Source organism: Cephus cinctus, unplaced genomic scaffold (genome assembly GCF_000341935.2).
Source record: "Cephus cinctus unplaced genomic scaffold, Ccin1 Ccin1_scaffold0025, whole genome shotgun sequence".
Lineage (NCBI taxonomy): Eukaryota > Metazoa > Arthropoda > Insecta > Hymenoptera > Cephidae > Cephus > Cephus cinctus.
In genome coordinates, this window is record NW_014332773.1 from 459,472 (window position 1) to 475,155 (window position 15,684).

The 15,684-nt window shown below is 36.8% G+C and overlaps 3 protein-coding genes across 8 annotated transcripts; 1 reads left to right on the plus strand and 2 right to left on the minus strand.

The window, feature by feature from the left end:
• The first annotated feature begins 738 nt into the window (after positions 1–738).
• On the plus strand, positions 739–15,641 carry LOC107266907 (1-phosphatidylinositol 4,5-bisphosphate phosphodiesterase). Of its 6 annotated transcripts, none has more exons than XM_015737955.2 (20): positions 739–960; positions 3,688–3,739; positions 4,543–4,749; positions 4,883–4,942; positions 5,027–5,164; positions 6,258–6,337; positions 6,538–6,673; positions 6,769–6,869; positions 7,054–7,220; positions 7,315–7,525; positions 7,601–7,859; positions 7,931–8,131; positions 8,239–8,452; positions 8,535–8,692; positions 8,764–8,970; positions 9,097–9,469; positions 9,531–9,680; positions 9,788–9,965; positions 10,075–10,525; positions 15,229–15,641. In XM_015737955.2, exons 3-20 carry the CDS (start codon positions 4,579–4,581, stop codon positions 15,268–15,270), a joined length of 3,297 nt encoding a protein of 1,098 aa, XP_015593441.1. In that variant the 5' UTR covers positions 739–960; positions 3,688–3,739; positions 4,543–4,578; the 3' UTR covers positions 15,271–15,641. The 6 variants fall into 6 exon arrangements, with proteins under 6 accessions (XP_015593441.1, XP_015593413.1, XP_015593431.1 ...); XM_015737927.2 differs by lacking the exon at positions 15,229–15,641 and adding an exon at positions 10,669–11,879 and having other exon boundaries at positions 740–960; XM_015737945.2 differs by lacking the exon at positions 15,229–15,641 and adding an exon at positions 10,669–11,879 and having other exon boundaries at positions 740–960; positions 7,931–8,125.
• LOC107266936 lies at positions 11,925–13,193 on the minus strand. Its single transcript, XM_015738004.2, has 4 exons — positions 12,881–13,193; positions 12,335–12,551; positions 12,134–12,217; positions 11,925–12,055 (listed from the first exon to the last, which is right to left on the minus strand). The coding sequence occupies exons 1-4, from the start codon at positions 12,890–12,892 to the stop codon at positions 11,955–11,957; spliced, it is 414 nt and encodes a 137-aa protein (XP_015593490.1). The 5' UTR covers positions 12,893–13,193; the 3' UTR covers positions 11,925–11,954.
• Positions 13,375–15,217, minus strand: LOC107266926 (early nodulin-75-like). The gene has a single exon (XM_015737976.2). The coding sequence runs from the start codon at positions 14,894–14,896 to the stop codon at positions 14,015–14,017; it is 882 nt and encodes a 293-aa protein (XP_015593462.1). The 5' UTR covers positions 14,897–15,217; the 3' UTR covers positions 13,375–14,014.
• Positions 15,642–15,684: the final 43 nt, after the last annotated feature.

Here is a 15,684-nt window from a genome sequence, read left to right on the forward strand (position 1 = left end):
GTTACGAACACAAAACGTTCCGCAAGTCGCTGGACTAACTCTTCGAATGAAAGACAAATGAAAGACAAATGCGTGGGTAGTAGCAGGCACTGGTTTCCCGCGAATCCTTTTATCTACCTGATGGGAATTCTGAAGCCTTAACAGGCATTCCTCGTCATGTTAGAACGCTAACGCTGAAAGTGTTTGTGTGCTTGGTGAAAAAATAAAACAATGCTTTATAGACATAGGTATAAATAGAATCTCAAAAAGATGCTGGAACATAAGGACGTGATGGATACCACACAGGTCAGCCTGGATCATCCGAAGTGTTCATTACATTTCTGCGGACATTGTACTTTAATTCTATGCTTTTCTTTTTTCTTTTTTTAGCATATACGTATGTGACTAGGCCATTGGAATGTGTTTACTCGTATCTCCTACTAGACTAGATAGCTAGTGACCATAGCCTAGTACTTTGAAGCCCTATACTTAACCGACACGAAATCTCTCTCTCTCTCTCTCTCTCTCTCTCTCTCTCTCCATTTCCCTCCATACCCCTGTACTTTTCATCAATACTCCTATCTCTCTCTCTCTTCTCATCGTATCTCTACTGTCCAACAGCTCGCCCTCTGACGATCAGCCAGAGCAAGAGTGGCAGCACGGTATAGCGTACAAACAGTAAAGCAGTAGTCCGCTTTTATCGACATTGGAATGGAAACGAAGCTCAGATAGCCGGGCAGGCAGAGCATGCGCGAATGGGGAACATGACAGTATCGAGCCAGGCCTGGCAGCTAGCTTGTTCGCACCGTATAGGTACGTCAGGAGTTTCATTTTCTGCTCGAGTCTTGCGGGAAAAAAGGCTGCGATCGCGCGAGCAGCGGAGCCTCGCACAAAACCGGACGTGCCGAGGCTCTCTGAAGTGCAACATGCGTTCTTACGGTGACTTGTACCAGCGGTAATTCCGTGGAGGCCCGTCAAACGGTAAGAGAGAATACGCAACTCGCCCGTACACTCATACTCACGATTCATGATCACGGTTACATGAAGACACGCATTTATACCTATACATATTTGTCTGCCTGCGTATCACGAGTAGTCCGACCTCCTTCATAGGTCTATGCTCATGCGTGACCCGTATGCATTGTTCTAGCGTTATGTGATGTCCGTGCATCTAAATCTCATTAGCTGAAGATCCTCTTGATTAATCTCTCCCAAATTCCTATCCTTCGCACTGCATGCCAATGTTAGAATGGATCATGTACGTTCAAATCGTTAGCAATTTGTGTCTCCATCACGAGAATTAGGAAGCGTTAAAGCTTGAGGTAAGATATACACAGTCATAATGCTCACATAGATGTGTGTATACATGTAGATATACATATTTTAAGTCTGGTGACGTTTCCATCGTTTATATAGACCCGTGTTTTGAAAACATGCCGCTTTTAGGAATAGTAGCTCAAGCGGCGTGAAATATTGTTTGATAATTTACAAGAAATATTACATAGACTCAAGATAATTGTAGCGAGATAGTTATCCCAGCGTATTCATATCTACCTGAATATATAATTTCGCTAGACTCCGTCGCAAATAATTTAGATGATCACATGATAATTAAAGTAGGACCATAACTATAATTATTCCTACCAGATTAAATGCTCTCACAGTTTTGGAATTTTTTCTCAAAACGCGATTAATTTCGAGTGTCAGTTGGTTTAGAATATTTGCGACGCCCTATGCTTATGCGTGATACACGTCAATGCATCCTCGCAGTGGATGGTAGCGTGCATAAATTGTTAACACACGTTCGAATAGAAGCGACCTGCGGTCAAGCGCGTAACTGGGAACTTGGTATTTTCAGTATTCCGTAGAGCCATTGCAATTCCTTGTAAGAAAGGAATCCTCCATTCGACCAGTCAGAATTACTTCATATATTATAATTCACCGACGTCCAATGGAAAGGGAAGTCTATCGATTTGATTAATGGTCGCCCCCATCACATTCATGGAAACGTATAGCATCCTTATACGCGAGACACGGAAATCAACTAAAGCCCAGCGTAATAAGGAATAAAATAAAACATAAAAGTATAGTCTTTATTAAAAATTAGTGAGATCCTTTTTAAATTTAAATTAGCATGATAATTTTCTAGCGTTATAGTTTCGTATTTCCTAATATTTTTTAGTGCATGTTCCTTGTTATTCTTGCTTTCTGTATCACTGTGCTAGACCGAGAATCTAAAGCTTTACTTTTAAACGCACCAATTAAGATAAGCTACGATAACGAGTGGGATATCCGTATGGGACATGTATTCACGAGAGCATGCGTATGTATGTAAGTTTCCACACGCATTAGCCGGCAAAGATAATTTAACTTAGCCAACTGTACCGGGAAACCTTTACCGCAGCGATATAGTCCAAGTAGCTTAATTAACAAGGCTGCGTAGATCTCTTTCTCTCTCTCTCTCTCTCTTTCCCCATCTCCCTCTCTCTCCCTCGCCTCCCTCGCTCCCCTCATTCTTAAGTTACCGCCACTGGATACATACCGATAGAATAGTGAAACAAACACCTGTGCGTTGCACCTATATGTATATATGTATAACGTATGTAACACGACAGCCATGCATGCCTTTCGTGCCACACGTAACGCATGGAATTGCTGGGAAGTTTTTCGTCCAATGAAAGAAAAAGTAAGAGTGGGGGGAGGGGTGGAAAAGAAGGGACAATGAATAAAGAAAAAAAAGAACATCGATGTACCCCACCGGAAATCACGCAGTCATCCTCACGTATTAACAGAGGCTAGCCATCGAACGAAGGTTAACCATCACAGCGTCGTTTACTGGCGTTACGGCGCCAGTAAAAATAAGCAAACGCACTCCGTTCCATGCATAGTTTTGACAGTAATGCCCGCGAAGCGTAGGTAGATCAGCTGCAAAGTTCAACAGCGTCGTGAGAAGTTGCGCGCAGAGGCGTCTTCCTTCTATATATAGAACCACCAAAGTGGAAAAATTATATATGGAACGTATGCGGATTATATATGAACCATTCACAGTTTTGGTCATATATGAATCATATATTATCCGTGTATGGACCGTATATCTACATAGAAATCATATCTAGGCTTAAAACATTGCTATTGCTGAAACATGAGACTCATTTCCGTTCAATGTATACATTATTATTCTCAACAGCGTGTAATAGTATTACGTACTGCACGAATATAATTACTAATGATTTTTACTTGTATGCTTAATTCTTTAATTGCTTCCGTACGATAAGTGTCTGAAAGACGATTCGGGTAAAAATGACAGATACATTTTTTTCTCCTAGTTGGGCAAGGTGACATTTCTTTAACGGTGGTATACAAAGTTGGCACTCGATTAATTGATAATATTTTACGTAAAAAAATTGCAATAAATAAAATTGAGAACAATTTTATATTCGCTAATATTTCGGTATATTGTTAACGTACTCTGTAATGACTTGACTAATAAATGGTTTTTTGTATCGAGATTTCATTCTCATATAGACTTTATATGATCCATACATAATTTTTCCGTTTCCTTGACTTCTCATTTATTACACATGTACAATATATATATATATACTGTATGTATTAATATGTATATGTATTTTGCATATTAGTGCATATATGTATACATATATACAAGTGTTTTTTTAAATGTTATTTATTTGTTCATCATGTTTCCAGGTGTGGCGGGGATCTAACATGCGAGGCATTCGAAGGGGAATAATCTAACGGCGTAAGTGTTTAGCACAGAACACGGTTCTTGTATATAAATAGATTTCTCAAACTTCATTCGACGACGACTAACATTATTAGAAACACGAAGAAGCATCTGTCTGGAATCCCAAAGGAACGGCGGCCGTTCATTCGCGATTATCGGAATTGGAATAGCGGGGGAAGCAATCATTACCAGTTGATCGTTCGTTGGTCAAAGTCGACTATAGTCCCGTTCAAAAGAAATCAACTGCTACTCGTAATAGTCATTTATACATTAATTCGTTACCGATGAATCGATTTTCTGTGTCAGTCATAAGAAAGAAGAAAATAATCTTTATAGTATAGATAAGGCTCTCGTACTTTGTCTATTGTCTATTAATGATAACTTATATTTATATACAATATATTGCTTCCTTCGTGCTGATCATTCAGGCAGTATCGGATTTTCACTATCTAGGGGTTAATAGACGATTAGACGACAGACAATCCTATTAAGGGGCGACATAGAAGTATCGGGGTCACGAATCGATCCGGCTCTAATGTAGGGATGCTATATGTTTAACGCGTTTTACTATCTATCCAAATATCTCGACCATAACCTTTTATACACTGTCTCACGATCAGTGTGCTATTTTGGTACGCTTGGTAACCTTGGAATAGAATATGAGTGCAGTTCCTAGATGATGTTAACATTCCTTGGCGCTGTCGTTCAATTTTCTTCTACTGGGTTAACGATTCCATTCGCCGTAGAGCTTCGATCTTAAGCACGTAGCTAGAAATACTTTTGAATATGTAAAAAAAAAATTTTTAATATATTTTCAGTACTACGTGGAGTACGTTCGAAGAATATTCGCAAAAATGACCAAGAGATTCGAATTCAATTGGCAGGTCGAGGTCCCGGAACCTCTGCGTACGGGATGCGTATTTGATCGCTGGTCAGAGGAGAAAGATAACACGGAAATTGAATTGAATTGTACGTTTAAGGTTGATGAATATGGATTCTTCATTTATTGGCAAAGCGAAGGGAAGGTGAGATATTTTAATTAATCCATTGATTTGACATCTCTCTATAGTTTCTTTCACTTAAATTTTTATATTCAAGTCTTTTCGTACATGGCAAAGCTTCTGGTTTGGAAATTCAATGAGAATTTCTGTCTTTCAGGATGGCGATGTTATCGAACTCTGCCAAGTCAGCGATATTCGAGCAGGGGGTGTACCTAAGGTAAAATATATTATTATGTCTAAAACGTAACACGTATAACAAATTTTCATGAGTGTACTACGTTATAACAACTACTCGACACAGGATCCAAAGTTGTTTGACAAACTCTGCAGCAAGCATGGTGAACAACTGGAAGATAAAAGTTTAACTATCTGCTCTGGGGTTGACTACACCAATATCAATTATCAACATGTCGTGTGTCCTGATCCTGTGACGGCTAAGGTATATTCGTTATTTCGTATTTTAGATAGTTTCTACCGGCCTCGAGCAACTTATGCGGAGTTAGGGTATGGTATTGCTCAACTACAATAATGACGGACAAAGTTGAGGCTTTTACGATAACATTTACGGACAAATTTTACTTCCGGTTAGATACGTATTTCGTAATCAGCCACGGGCCAAACTTCTAAATGATTGAGAAGTGCATGACACTTCATGCTTCATAACTAATTCTTCTTATGATATTTATTAATATAAGAAACATTACCATGATCCTGAAGTAAGAGTATATTATGTTCGTTATATTTCGCTCTCTAATGTCTTCCGTTATTCTAGATCTCATAAATAAAGGGGTTGTCATGGAACTTGATTATTTCAAGTACTCATTTAATCCTTTGAATCATGCATTTTTCTAATGATCGGATTTTTCAGAAATTTGGTACACACGTGTTTTAGGAGTCGCTGATTACGAATCCGTTATCAGATTTTCAAAATTCGAAATGGCGAATTCAAAATGGCGACCGCCGAAATTTGAAAGGTATAGAATGTATACCACGAATTCGTAATCAGCGACCCCAAAAATCCCCGGGTATACATAAGACTTCATTTAATTCATGAGATTTGTATCGTTTTCCAATTTTGAATTCGCTATATTGGATCCGCTATTTTGAATTCTTAAATTTTGAATTTTGAAAATCTGATAAGGGAATCATAATTAGCGATCTCAAAAACCACTAAGGACTATGTCTTGAGCCAATATTCATAATTGCGTCATAGAAAACACATTTTTTGTAAAAAAAAAACTGATTTCCACGATCAGTTTATTTATAACTTTATGCTAATCAATAATAAAAACTGGCTGCAATTTTTTCTGGAGTCGTTGATGTGTTGGGGACCTTGTGAGGCAGAAATTGGCATTCTCTATAGTAGAAGAATAATTTTGAAAAGCTAAAAACGATAGGGAAAAAGGTGGGTCGGGAATCGACCCACCATATGTCAAAGTGTTAATATAGTGATGTCGTGTTTTTTTTAATTATTCGTCGGTATCTAATTACTATTATTGTCAAATAGCATTTACATAATTGTATAATTACAGACATGGCTGGATGGAATAAGATCCATTACTCATAACGTCAAGGCGAATAACGTGTGTCCGTTAACGTGTCTAAAAAAACAGTAAGTTCATTACATATGTTTTATCTATTTACAAATACATGTGTTTATTATCCGTAAGGTATGATTGACCTTATCCACATACACTTCCAAAGACACGAAATGCGACGTTATTTATTTCAAATAAAAAAATTAACTGTGCTGCTGGATTGATGCACTTTCTTATCTGTGTAATCGAAAGTGATGAGAGAACTTTGTTCCAGTTGGATGAGGTTGAGAATGCTGGTCGATCCAAATGGTAAAGTTCCGGTAAAAGTTGTTGCGCGGACTTTCGCGTCCGGAAAAACGGAAAAGCTTGTTTATCAGTGTCTGTCTGATTTAGGATTACCTAGTGGAAAGGTAAGAGATCCAAAATCAAATATTATAACAGGATTCAGTTCAACTTATTCCAAATCATCTTTTTTTATTGGATTGCTCTTAAAATTCTATTTCAGAATGATGTAATTGAACCAACTGACTTTACCTTTGATGCATTCTATGCACTCTATCACAAGATATGTCCACGGAATGATATAGAGGAGCTATTTCAGTCGATGTGAGTATATGGTAAACCTTGTGCTTTGCTGTGTGGATCTTATTTATTGTGAAGAAACATTTATGGTATAACAATTGAAATGAAACTGTGAAATTTATCTTGCGCAGAATCGAAATGAAACTACATGGGAGAAATAGTCGGAGTTTTCTTACATAATCTAATTATTTTTGTTTCCATACTTTAGAACACAGGGAAAAGCTGATACTATCAACTTGGAGCAACTGATAACGTTTCTTAATGAAAAACAAAGAGATCCCACTTTGAATGAAATTCTGTATCCTCTTTATGATGAAAAGAGGGCTCTGGAGATCATAAATGATTACGAGCAGAACGAAACATCAAAAAAACAAAGTAAATAAGAATACAGTTTTTTAAATAAGTATTGTTCCTAGTTTTATTTCTATCAAATAGATAGTCGAAACTTCATAATGCTTGTTGTTTTCAGAAATAATGACCAAGGACGGATTCATCAGATATTTAATATCTGATGAAAATGCTCCAGTATTTTTGGATAGATTGGATGTCTACATGGACATGGATCAACCCCTATCACACTATTATATCAATTCAAGTCATAATACCTATTTAAGCGGCAGACAATTCGGTGGAAAAAGTAGTGTTGAAATGTATAGACAAGTGTTACTAGCTGGATGCAGGTAATGTTTATTACTCCGTGTACTTTCATATGTAAGTCTTCAATATAACAGGGGTATACATTTTTTGTTCAAAAGATGCGTAGAACTGGATTGCTGGGATGGCAAAGGAGAGGACGAAGAGCCTATAATAACACATGGAAAAGCAATGTGTACAGACATACTGTTTAAAGATGTGATATATGCAGTGAGAGACACGGCTTTTGTCACATCAGAATATCCGGTTATTCTCAGTTTTGAGAATCACTGCAGCAAAGGTCAACAATTCAAATTGGCAAAATATTGTGACGAAATCCTTGGAGATCTGTTGTTGAAAGAGCCGCTAAAAGAATATCCGGTAAGTTCAACTTCTCAGAAACTCATATAATAACAAATAAATTTCGAATAATACATTATGCAATCAATCAGCTGGAACCAGGTGTACCCCTCCCCTCTCCGAATATGCTGAGGCGTAAAATCCTCATAAAAAATAAAAGGTTAAAACCCGAAGTCGAGAAGCAGGAATTAGAACTCTTCAAGCAAGGACAATTTGTTATTGAAGATGAGGTCAAGGAGGATGCAAGTGCACCCCCTGCAGTTGCAGCAGTTGTCGAACAACAGCCGGTAAAGGTAACATTGTCGAGAATCCTGAGAATGATCGTTGTCCGCCCCTCTTAACAAAACTGTTTATTTGACAATCAGTATGCGAGTCATGTTTGTTTTATGTACTTTCTTAGGAGGAAGTGGTTGTTGTCGAATCAGTCACATCTGGTAGCGTTGCTACTCAACAGCTACAACAACAAACTGTTGTGCCTGCTGGTCTTGGAGAGAGCTTGGAATTGGCTGTTGTGCAACCGTACACAGGAAGTACAACAAATGTGCACCCCTGGCTTTCATCTATGGTGAATTATGCTCAGCCTATCAAATTTGCAGGATTCGACGTTGCAGAAAGTATGTATTTTATTTATTCACAATTAATTTAATGGACATATGTGGTCGACGAAAAGTGATAAAAATATTTTTCTTTTGTCAGAAAAAAATATTCATTATAATATGTCGTCCTTCGCGGAAACTGCCGGACTTAATTATTTGAAGACATCTGCTATTGAGTTCGTTAATTATAATAAGAGACAAATGAGTCGAATCTATCCCAAAGGCACAAGAGCAGATTCTTCGAATTACATGCCACAGGTAATAATAATGATATATCAATTTTAGTAAAAACGAACATCATGTATTTACGCAAATCAAAATATTAACAGGTTTTCTGGAACGCCGGCTGTCAGATGGTGTCGTTGAATTTTCAAACTGCTGATCTGCCAATGCAGTTAAATCAGGGAAAATTCGAATACAATGGTTCCTCTGGATATTTATTAAAACCAGATTTCATGAGACGCGCTGATAGGAACTTTGATCCTTTCGCAGAAAGTCCTGTCGATGGAGTAATAGCCACTCAGTGTAGCGTACAGGTATATTATTATTATTATTATTATTATTATTATCATCATTATTATTATTATTAATTAAATGTTTCAGCCTTATCAAATATTTCTTTTAAATCTTAATTTATAAACTATCCATTTTTATTTTAACAGGTAATTGCTGGCCAATTTCTGTCGGACAAAAAGGTCGGTACTTATGTAGAAGTAGAAATGTACGGTCTACCAACAGACACAATAAGAAAGGAATTTCGGACTCGAGTCGTGCCGGCTAATGGCTTGAATCCAGTATACAATGAAGAACCGTTTCTCTTTCGGAAAGTTGTTTTACCAGATTTAGCAGCTCTACGATTTGCTGTTTACGACGAATCCAATGGAAGGCTTCTCGGTCAGAGAATCGTCCCATTGGATGGTCTCCAGTCAGGCTATCGCCACATTGCTCTTCGTACCGAAGCCAACTTCCCAATGTCACTTCCTATGCTCTTCTGCAATATTGAGATAAAGATTTATGTGCCCGATGGATTTCAAGGTAAGCTTGAATGATACTTCCTTTAATACCATTATAATCTAACACATAATTATCACTACAGAATTTATGGAAGCACTATCGGCACCGCGAACTTCCGGCAAAACTGAAGCTATAGCGCAACGAAAAATGCGCGGTTTAGGAATAGAAGAAAGCGACAGTAAGATGCACGGAGATTTAATGCCACATCACCACGAAGCAGCGAAACCTCGAGGTTCGTAAATGAAAAATAACTTTAGAAAATTTACAATATGAAAAACAATTCTGGAATAGCTGGAATCGAAGTGTAACTCAAATAAGCTTTGTATTAACTATGCCCAGAGGAAATGAAGTTTGAGCCTATAACCGTCGAATCTCTACGAATGGAGAAAGGCTTCCAAAAGATTTCGCGGAAGCAGCAGAAGGAGTTGGAGTCTTTAAGAAAGCGACATCAGAAGGAAAAAGTGACAGTCCAGAAACAGCAATGCGCAGCAATAGAAAAAATTATCAAGGGCAAAAAGTGAGACATTTTATACATTTTTGCGAATTTTAACTTGATCGCGTTATCATTATTTAGGTTATATTATAAAATCATTGAATCTCATGAACAAGTATCATAAATTTTATAGCAAGGCTGAATTATCAAGGGATCCGACTGTACGGAATGCAGTATCTGAACAAACCGCACAGTGGACACGTCTGGCTGAGAGACAACGACGTGAAGAGCGAGAAATGATACATGCACACCTTGAAGAGCGACGAATACAGCTGCGCAAACTTTGTACTGCTGCTCAGTTAACACAGCTGAAACAATTGACCGCGCGACACGAGCGCGAAATCAAGGAGATGAATGCAAGACAAGCAAGACTCTCTGTAGAGAGCATGAGAGAAGTAATGAACGACAAGACCTTAAAAACTCGTGGCATTAAGGAAGGCCGGCTCAGGGAGAAACAGCAAAACAACACGAAGAAGTTCATGGAAGAGCGTAAAATCGCTCAAATGATTCAAAATAGAGAAAAGGACAAGCTCAAGGTGATCCACGATAAGCAACTCGAGGAACTTCAGAAGGACGTAAATGCGGTAGGTGAATAGAGATGAATAATGTACATACATACATAAATTTATTTTATTAGACTGCTCTATGAACACGCTAGCTCATTGTACACGTAATATATTTTATTGTTCTGTAAAATATTTTATTGTAATTCAACTCTTCGATACAGGTACTGGAAATGTATAAGAACGAGAAGATTGAATACGACCTGGGCCCTAAGACCGAATTTTACGTGTAAATCGCGCGCACGCTTAACGTACCATTTTAACTATAGCGGTGTTCTTAAGATAATTATAATTATTTGTTAACTATTGGAATTGGGATCAAATCTAACAGCGATTTTTCTTCAGCCCGTTTCGATGCCATGAAAGAAGCGGGAATGTGTAGTCCTTCATACTACCTAATATTTTTTTATAAGAGTCTCATCGCGCAATAGATCGATCCTCGTTGCACCTTGAATATGTAATTCTGGATAGAGGGCCATATCCAATTTGGAGAATATTTTTTAGACTATAAGTAGTCAATAATGTGATCTAGTCAATCTTTAGGTAACGTGTGAATGATCACGATACGATTCTAGTGTCCATTTTATATCTTCTATATTTTTCAACTGTTATTACATGCCAAATTCTATTGAGAGCACACGTGTCCTCCTCGATTTTGTCATCGTGTTGATTCGCGATGTGACAAATTCGAATTTCTTTATTAAGATTCCGTACAATTATTTAAAAAAATATTTCAGACAGCCGCGAATATTGGTTTTCTCAAAAATCTATAACGCATACATATTTATAAAGTTTTATGACCTGTTATCGAGTTTCTTACCTTTTGAAAAAGATTTTGAAGAACATTTTATCTTTAACTGAGACCAGTAAGTTTCAATACGTACAAGAATTGTTTCAAGATTTGAAATTCGTCTTTTCGCAAAATATCTCACGAGATTTCGGGAGCATTTTTTATTAAATTTTATTTTTCAACTTTTCAACAAGCCAATTTTTAGTGTTTATTCGTTTTTTCGAAGGAACTTTACACTCTTGTTATTTTGTACCGAAATCCTCTATAGTTCTCAATTAAAGTCAAACCGTGAAATGCATTGCTCGTACTTCTTGAATACTTTTTCTTCCATTTTTCTAAAAAGAAATCATCTAAATGAAATGGATAGAAATCTTTTAATGCATGAAAAATCCACGACAGATCGGATCTGAAAGTCGTTGTATATAACGTAACAAGCAGAGTATAGATTAATTATTCTAATCTATATAGATACTGTTGTTTTCTCCATATAATGTTATATACATGGATTATTATTTTAGCCTGTATATTGGATGAAAAAGAGGTAATTGAAATAAAGTGGCAAAATAAATGTTCACTGCATTAATATTTCCTCTTGGATTATCTTAATTCTTTGATTATTTATATTATTAAGTTAAGTTAAACGGTGATTAGACTTTATAATTAGTGATATTCATACTCTTGATGGAAATCGTAATTATCGTAATAATTAGGAACTGAATCTTTACCAAATTCTATATGTACACCGCTATCCGCAAATGGAGCTAAAAAACATTTTTATTTTATATTATTTTCATCATTCGATTCCAAACAAGCAATACGCTGCCACACTCGAAACTTACCTGCGGATGATAAAACAAACTGGCTGTCAATATCTTGATAATCCGTAATCGGTATTGCAGTTACATATGAAAGTTTATGGTCTCCTGTAACAGAATAATAAAATATTGACATGCGGCTAAACTCATAGAACGCTTTAATCGAATCTGTCGGCAATTACGCTAACAAGTACATAATAAAGTAATTATAATTTATTTATGCACCATTATAATCAGGATATCCTGACAAGTTTCGTATATAACCATGGTTTACACGTGACTTCACTGGCACAGGCACGTCACCATGATGTTGAATTTCAACATTTTGATAGCTCGTCGCACCATGTCCATGATAGATAGTTTTCAAATTTGGAAAATGTGGATACACCAAGCCACTTGATATTTTTTCCATTTGGCAGATGACAATTATAGCCAAATACAGCTGTAAACATCACAGAAATACATAATTTCTTATTTTATACGGTTGAGCCAGAAATTTTTTAAATTCCAAAAATATTCATTTAATCAATACGATTAAAAATATTACATGTGTATCGCATAAGTGACAACCAATACTGAAGTTAAGCCGTTCGTTTAAATCGTATGGTGATTATTATAATATCATGATATATGCCCTGTCCAGGTAATTATTTCGGAATAACCCTCTAACTAACTTATATGCCACGCAACAAATAATGCTTTATTATATTAAAAATTAAAAAATAAAAATTTCCATGGCCACATCGATTGATCACACGTGAAATTACTCACTAAAGTTTTCATGGCGAATTTGGTGTCCCTATCGAATCCTAGCACCAATTACTACTAAAAGAAATCTTCCCGCAACAAGTTGTTTTATACTTGCTAAAGTATCCATGTTGAAATTCCATGGGAAATATCAACACCGTAAGCGAACAAGTATACAATTGCACATTATGACGCATTCACGTAGACGTAAGTCATGCCGATCATAACTGTGGGTATGGGAAAATGTATTCGCTTACACATGTGTCCCTTGTGCAATTTCAACAAGACGAAACAATTCGCTCCATTGTCGAATAGGTGAATACGGGTTTACGGCTAGTTACGCACTTACCACGCACTCGAAAGTATTCCTGTTTTTTTTTACGCGTAATTCAAAGTCATCCATCTTGTGTTAAGATGGGCGCAACTAGTTAAAAATATAAGGTATACTAAAATTCTGACAACGTATGTATATAGATAGGTATGTTGAGACATAATTGTGTAGAATATACAAAATGAACTATGCACATCCTAATATAAATACATAATAGAATGAAAAGTACGCAGAAAAATTCTTGAGAACAATTGACACAAATTGTGTAACATGGCGTTTCGGCAATTGGCGTTAAACCGACTCAGCAAATTTAAATCTTAACAAAAGGCAGAGCTATGTAAATGATAGTGGCATAATATCTTATTGTTCTGTTTCTTCACTTTTTGACCTTAGATATGTAATAATAATTATATTTCAAACGTATATTTTTCACAAACGATGAATACTCAGACGGATCGCAGAGAGGATATAGACAATTGAAAACCATTGTTTATGTATCAAGAAGAAAACTAAATCAAATTCTCAGAGATAAATATGAAAATGAATTAGGTAAACTTTACGGTTTGAGATTACAATTTGTTGATTTGGATATTTACATACGTTAATCTTCTACGATACATGGAATAGCATATATATCATAGCATGGTCAACATAAACGTTACAGAGTCCTAAAACAAATATAATTCCAGCATACTTCATTAGAAATAAATTTATTTATAGGAATTAAGAAAATAAACCGTCACCTCCTGTGAGGCATCAAGTACAGGCATTAAATAAAGCAATACGCCGTATGCTCAAAATACAGTCGAATTCCTGTAATTCTTGTATCATTTTGTGCAAGGATGAGTAATTATTTCCGATGCTTTAGTTACGGGTGTAGGAGCTGGTGCGGGTGCCGGTACAGGTACAGCTGAATGTGCATGTGCAGAATAGATCGGCTGCACCGCATGAAATATAGGTTGTGCTACCTTGACGTATGAAATAGGCGGTGGTACATGGATCAATTTTGCTGGGACAATTGGATGAACTGGGTTGTATGAAATATGTTGGGGACCAGGTACGATGACAGGGGGTGGTGGTGGTGGAGGACTGTGTTCGCACGCGGGAACAGGATTGAACGAAATAGTTGGTTTTTGATAAACAATTGGATATTCGTACTTTTTGAAGTTCATTGCCGAGAATGAAATTGGTTTTGCTATTGTTTTCGTATAGGTAATTGGTTGGATTATCGGTTTGGTATGAAGTGGAATGTAGGAAATTTTCGGCTTCTCAAATATGACTTTTGGAGGCATATATTCTGGAACTGCATACGTTGGTTGCTTGATTATTGGATAAGTCGGATGAATTGGATGAATCTGCGGGATTCGATGAACAATCGACTGCTGCACGGTCTGAAAACTCACAGCCGAGTGAACAGGTTTCACGTAAGAAATTGTTTGTTTTGGCATGATTGCCATGGCGCTTGGTCTATGCACGAACTGCACTTGAGTCGCTATGTCTGCTACTGATACAGCGATTTCCTTCTTGGGATATGTAGGTGGTCCATATGGTCGTGAGAAACTCGGTGGTGGTAAATAAAGTCCAAAATTCGGATAAAATGGCGGACATGGTGAAATTTGATTGTCGACGGTGGTTTTAGTTTCTCGTGGCACAGTCCCTTCCGCCATCATCATTGACTGTTTCTCCATAGGCATACTCATTATAGGCATTTCGGCCAAAACGCTTGAAAGCCATAGTAAATAAAGTACCTGTCAATTAATATAAAAAATATTTTTTAGAAGAGTGACAATGAATTTTTAAAGGATCTGTAATTATACTGTGTTTTTCAGTCTTTTTATTAGGTAACTAACGTGTTTGAAAAAAATTGTTCTATTGAAGAAAAAATGAAAATGTTCGAATACTCACCGATTGGCCGTACATGTTTCAAATTTTTTATATTTTTTAAATTTAAAATCTAACCAATGCTTCAGATGCCGGGAATAAAACTAAACGCGCCTCAAGTGTGTCCCAGCATTTTATAAACTTTTGCTCCACATTACAGGTGCGGGTTTCTTGCGAAGTGGAATTAAATGGAATCAAATGAAATTTCCTTGTACGGTGCAAAAAGTGGTCTGGCCCATGATGTAATGATCGCACCCAATGGTCGTTTCCTGAATACATTTTAAACCGTAAGAGTACAACGACGTGTACGGGACTGGGTTACGCCGTCGTCCTTCTTTTCTTGGTCTTCGCCAGCGTTTCTAATGCCAAACAACCTCCAAGTAAAGTCCCAATACATCCTAAGAAAACTCGGCCAGTAAAGCGGATCCATTAAATACTTGCGAAAGTGTACTAGAAATTTCGAGATCAATCGAGAAAATTTTTCATGTAACATCGATTAGAAATTGCATCGACGCAGTATTTATTTAAACTTTATATAGTTTTTTTCAAAAATAAATAATTCCTCGTAAATTAGGCTTAGCATTATCAAATGTCAGACTAAAATAAATTTCCCTTT

Coding starts and splice junctions, on each gene's coding strand:
- LOC107266926 (XM_015737976.2), bottom strand. CDS start 14,896: ATGCCTATAATGAGTATGCCTATGGAGAAACAGTCAATGATGATGGCG.
- LOC107266907 (XM_015737927.2), top strand. CDS start 4,579: ATGACCAAGAGATTCGAATTCAATTGGCAGGTCGAGGTCCCGGAACCT. Junction 5,165..6,257: donor CTGATCCTGTGACGGCTAAG/GTATATTCGTTA, acceptor GTATAATTACAG/ACATGGCTGGATGGAATAAG. Junction 6,674..6,768: donor TAGGATTACCTAGTGGAAAG/GTAAGAGATCCA, acceptor ATTCTATTTCAG/AATGATGTAATTGAACCAAC.
- LOC107266936 (XM_015738004.2), bottom strand. Junction 12,218..12,334: donor AGGATATCCTGATTATAATG/GTGCATAAATAA, acceptor ATTCTGTTACAG/GAGACCATAAACTTTCATAT. Junction 12,056..12,133: donor GTTTGTTTTATCATCCGCAG/GTAAGTTTCGAG, acceptor AATGTTTTTTAG/CTCCATTTGCGGATAGCGGT.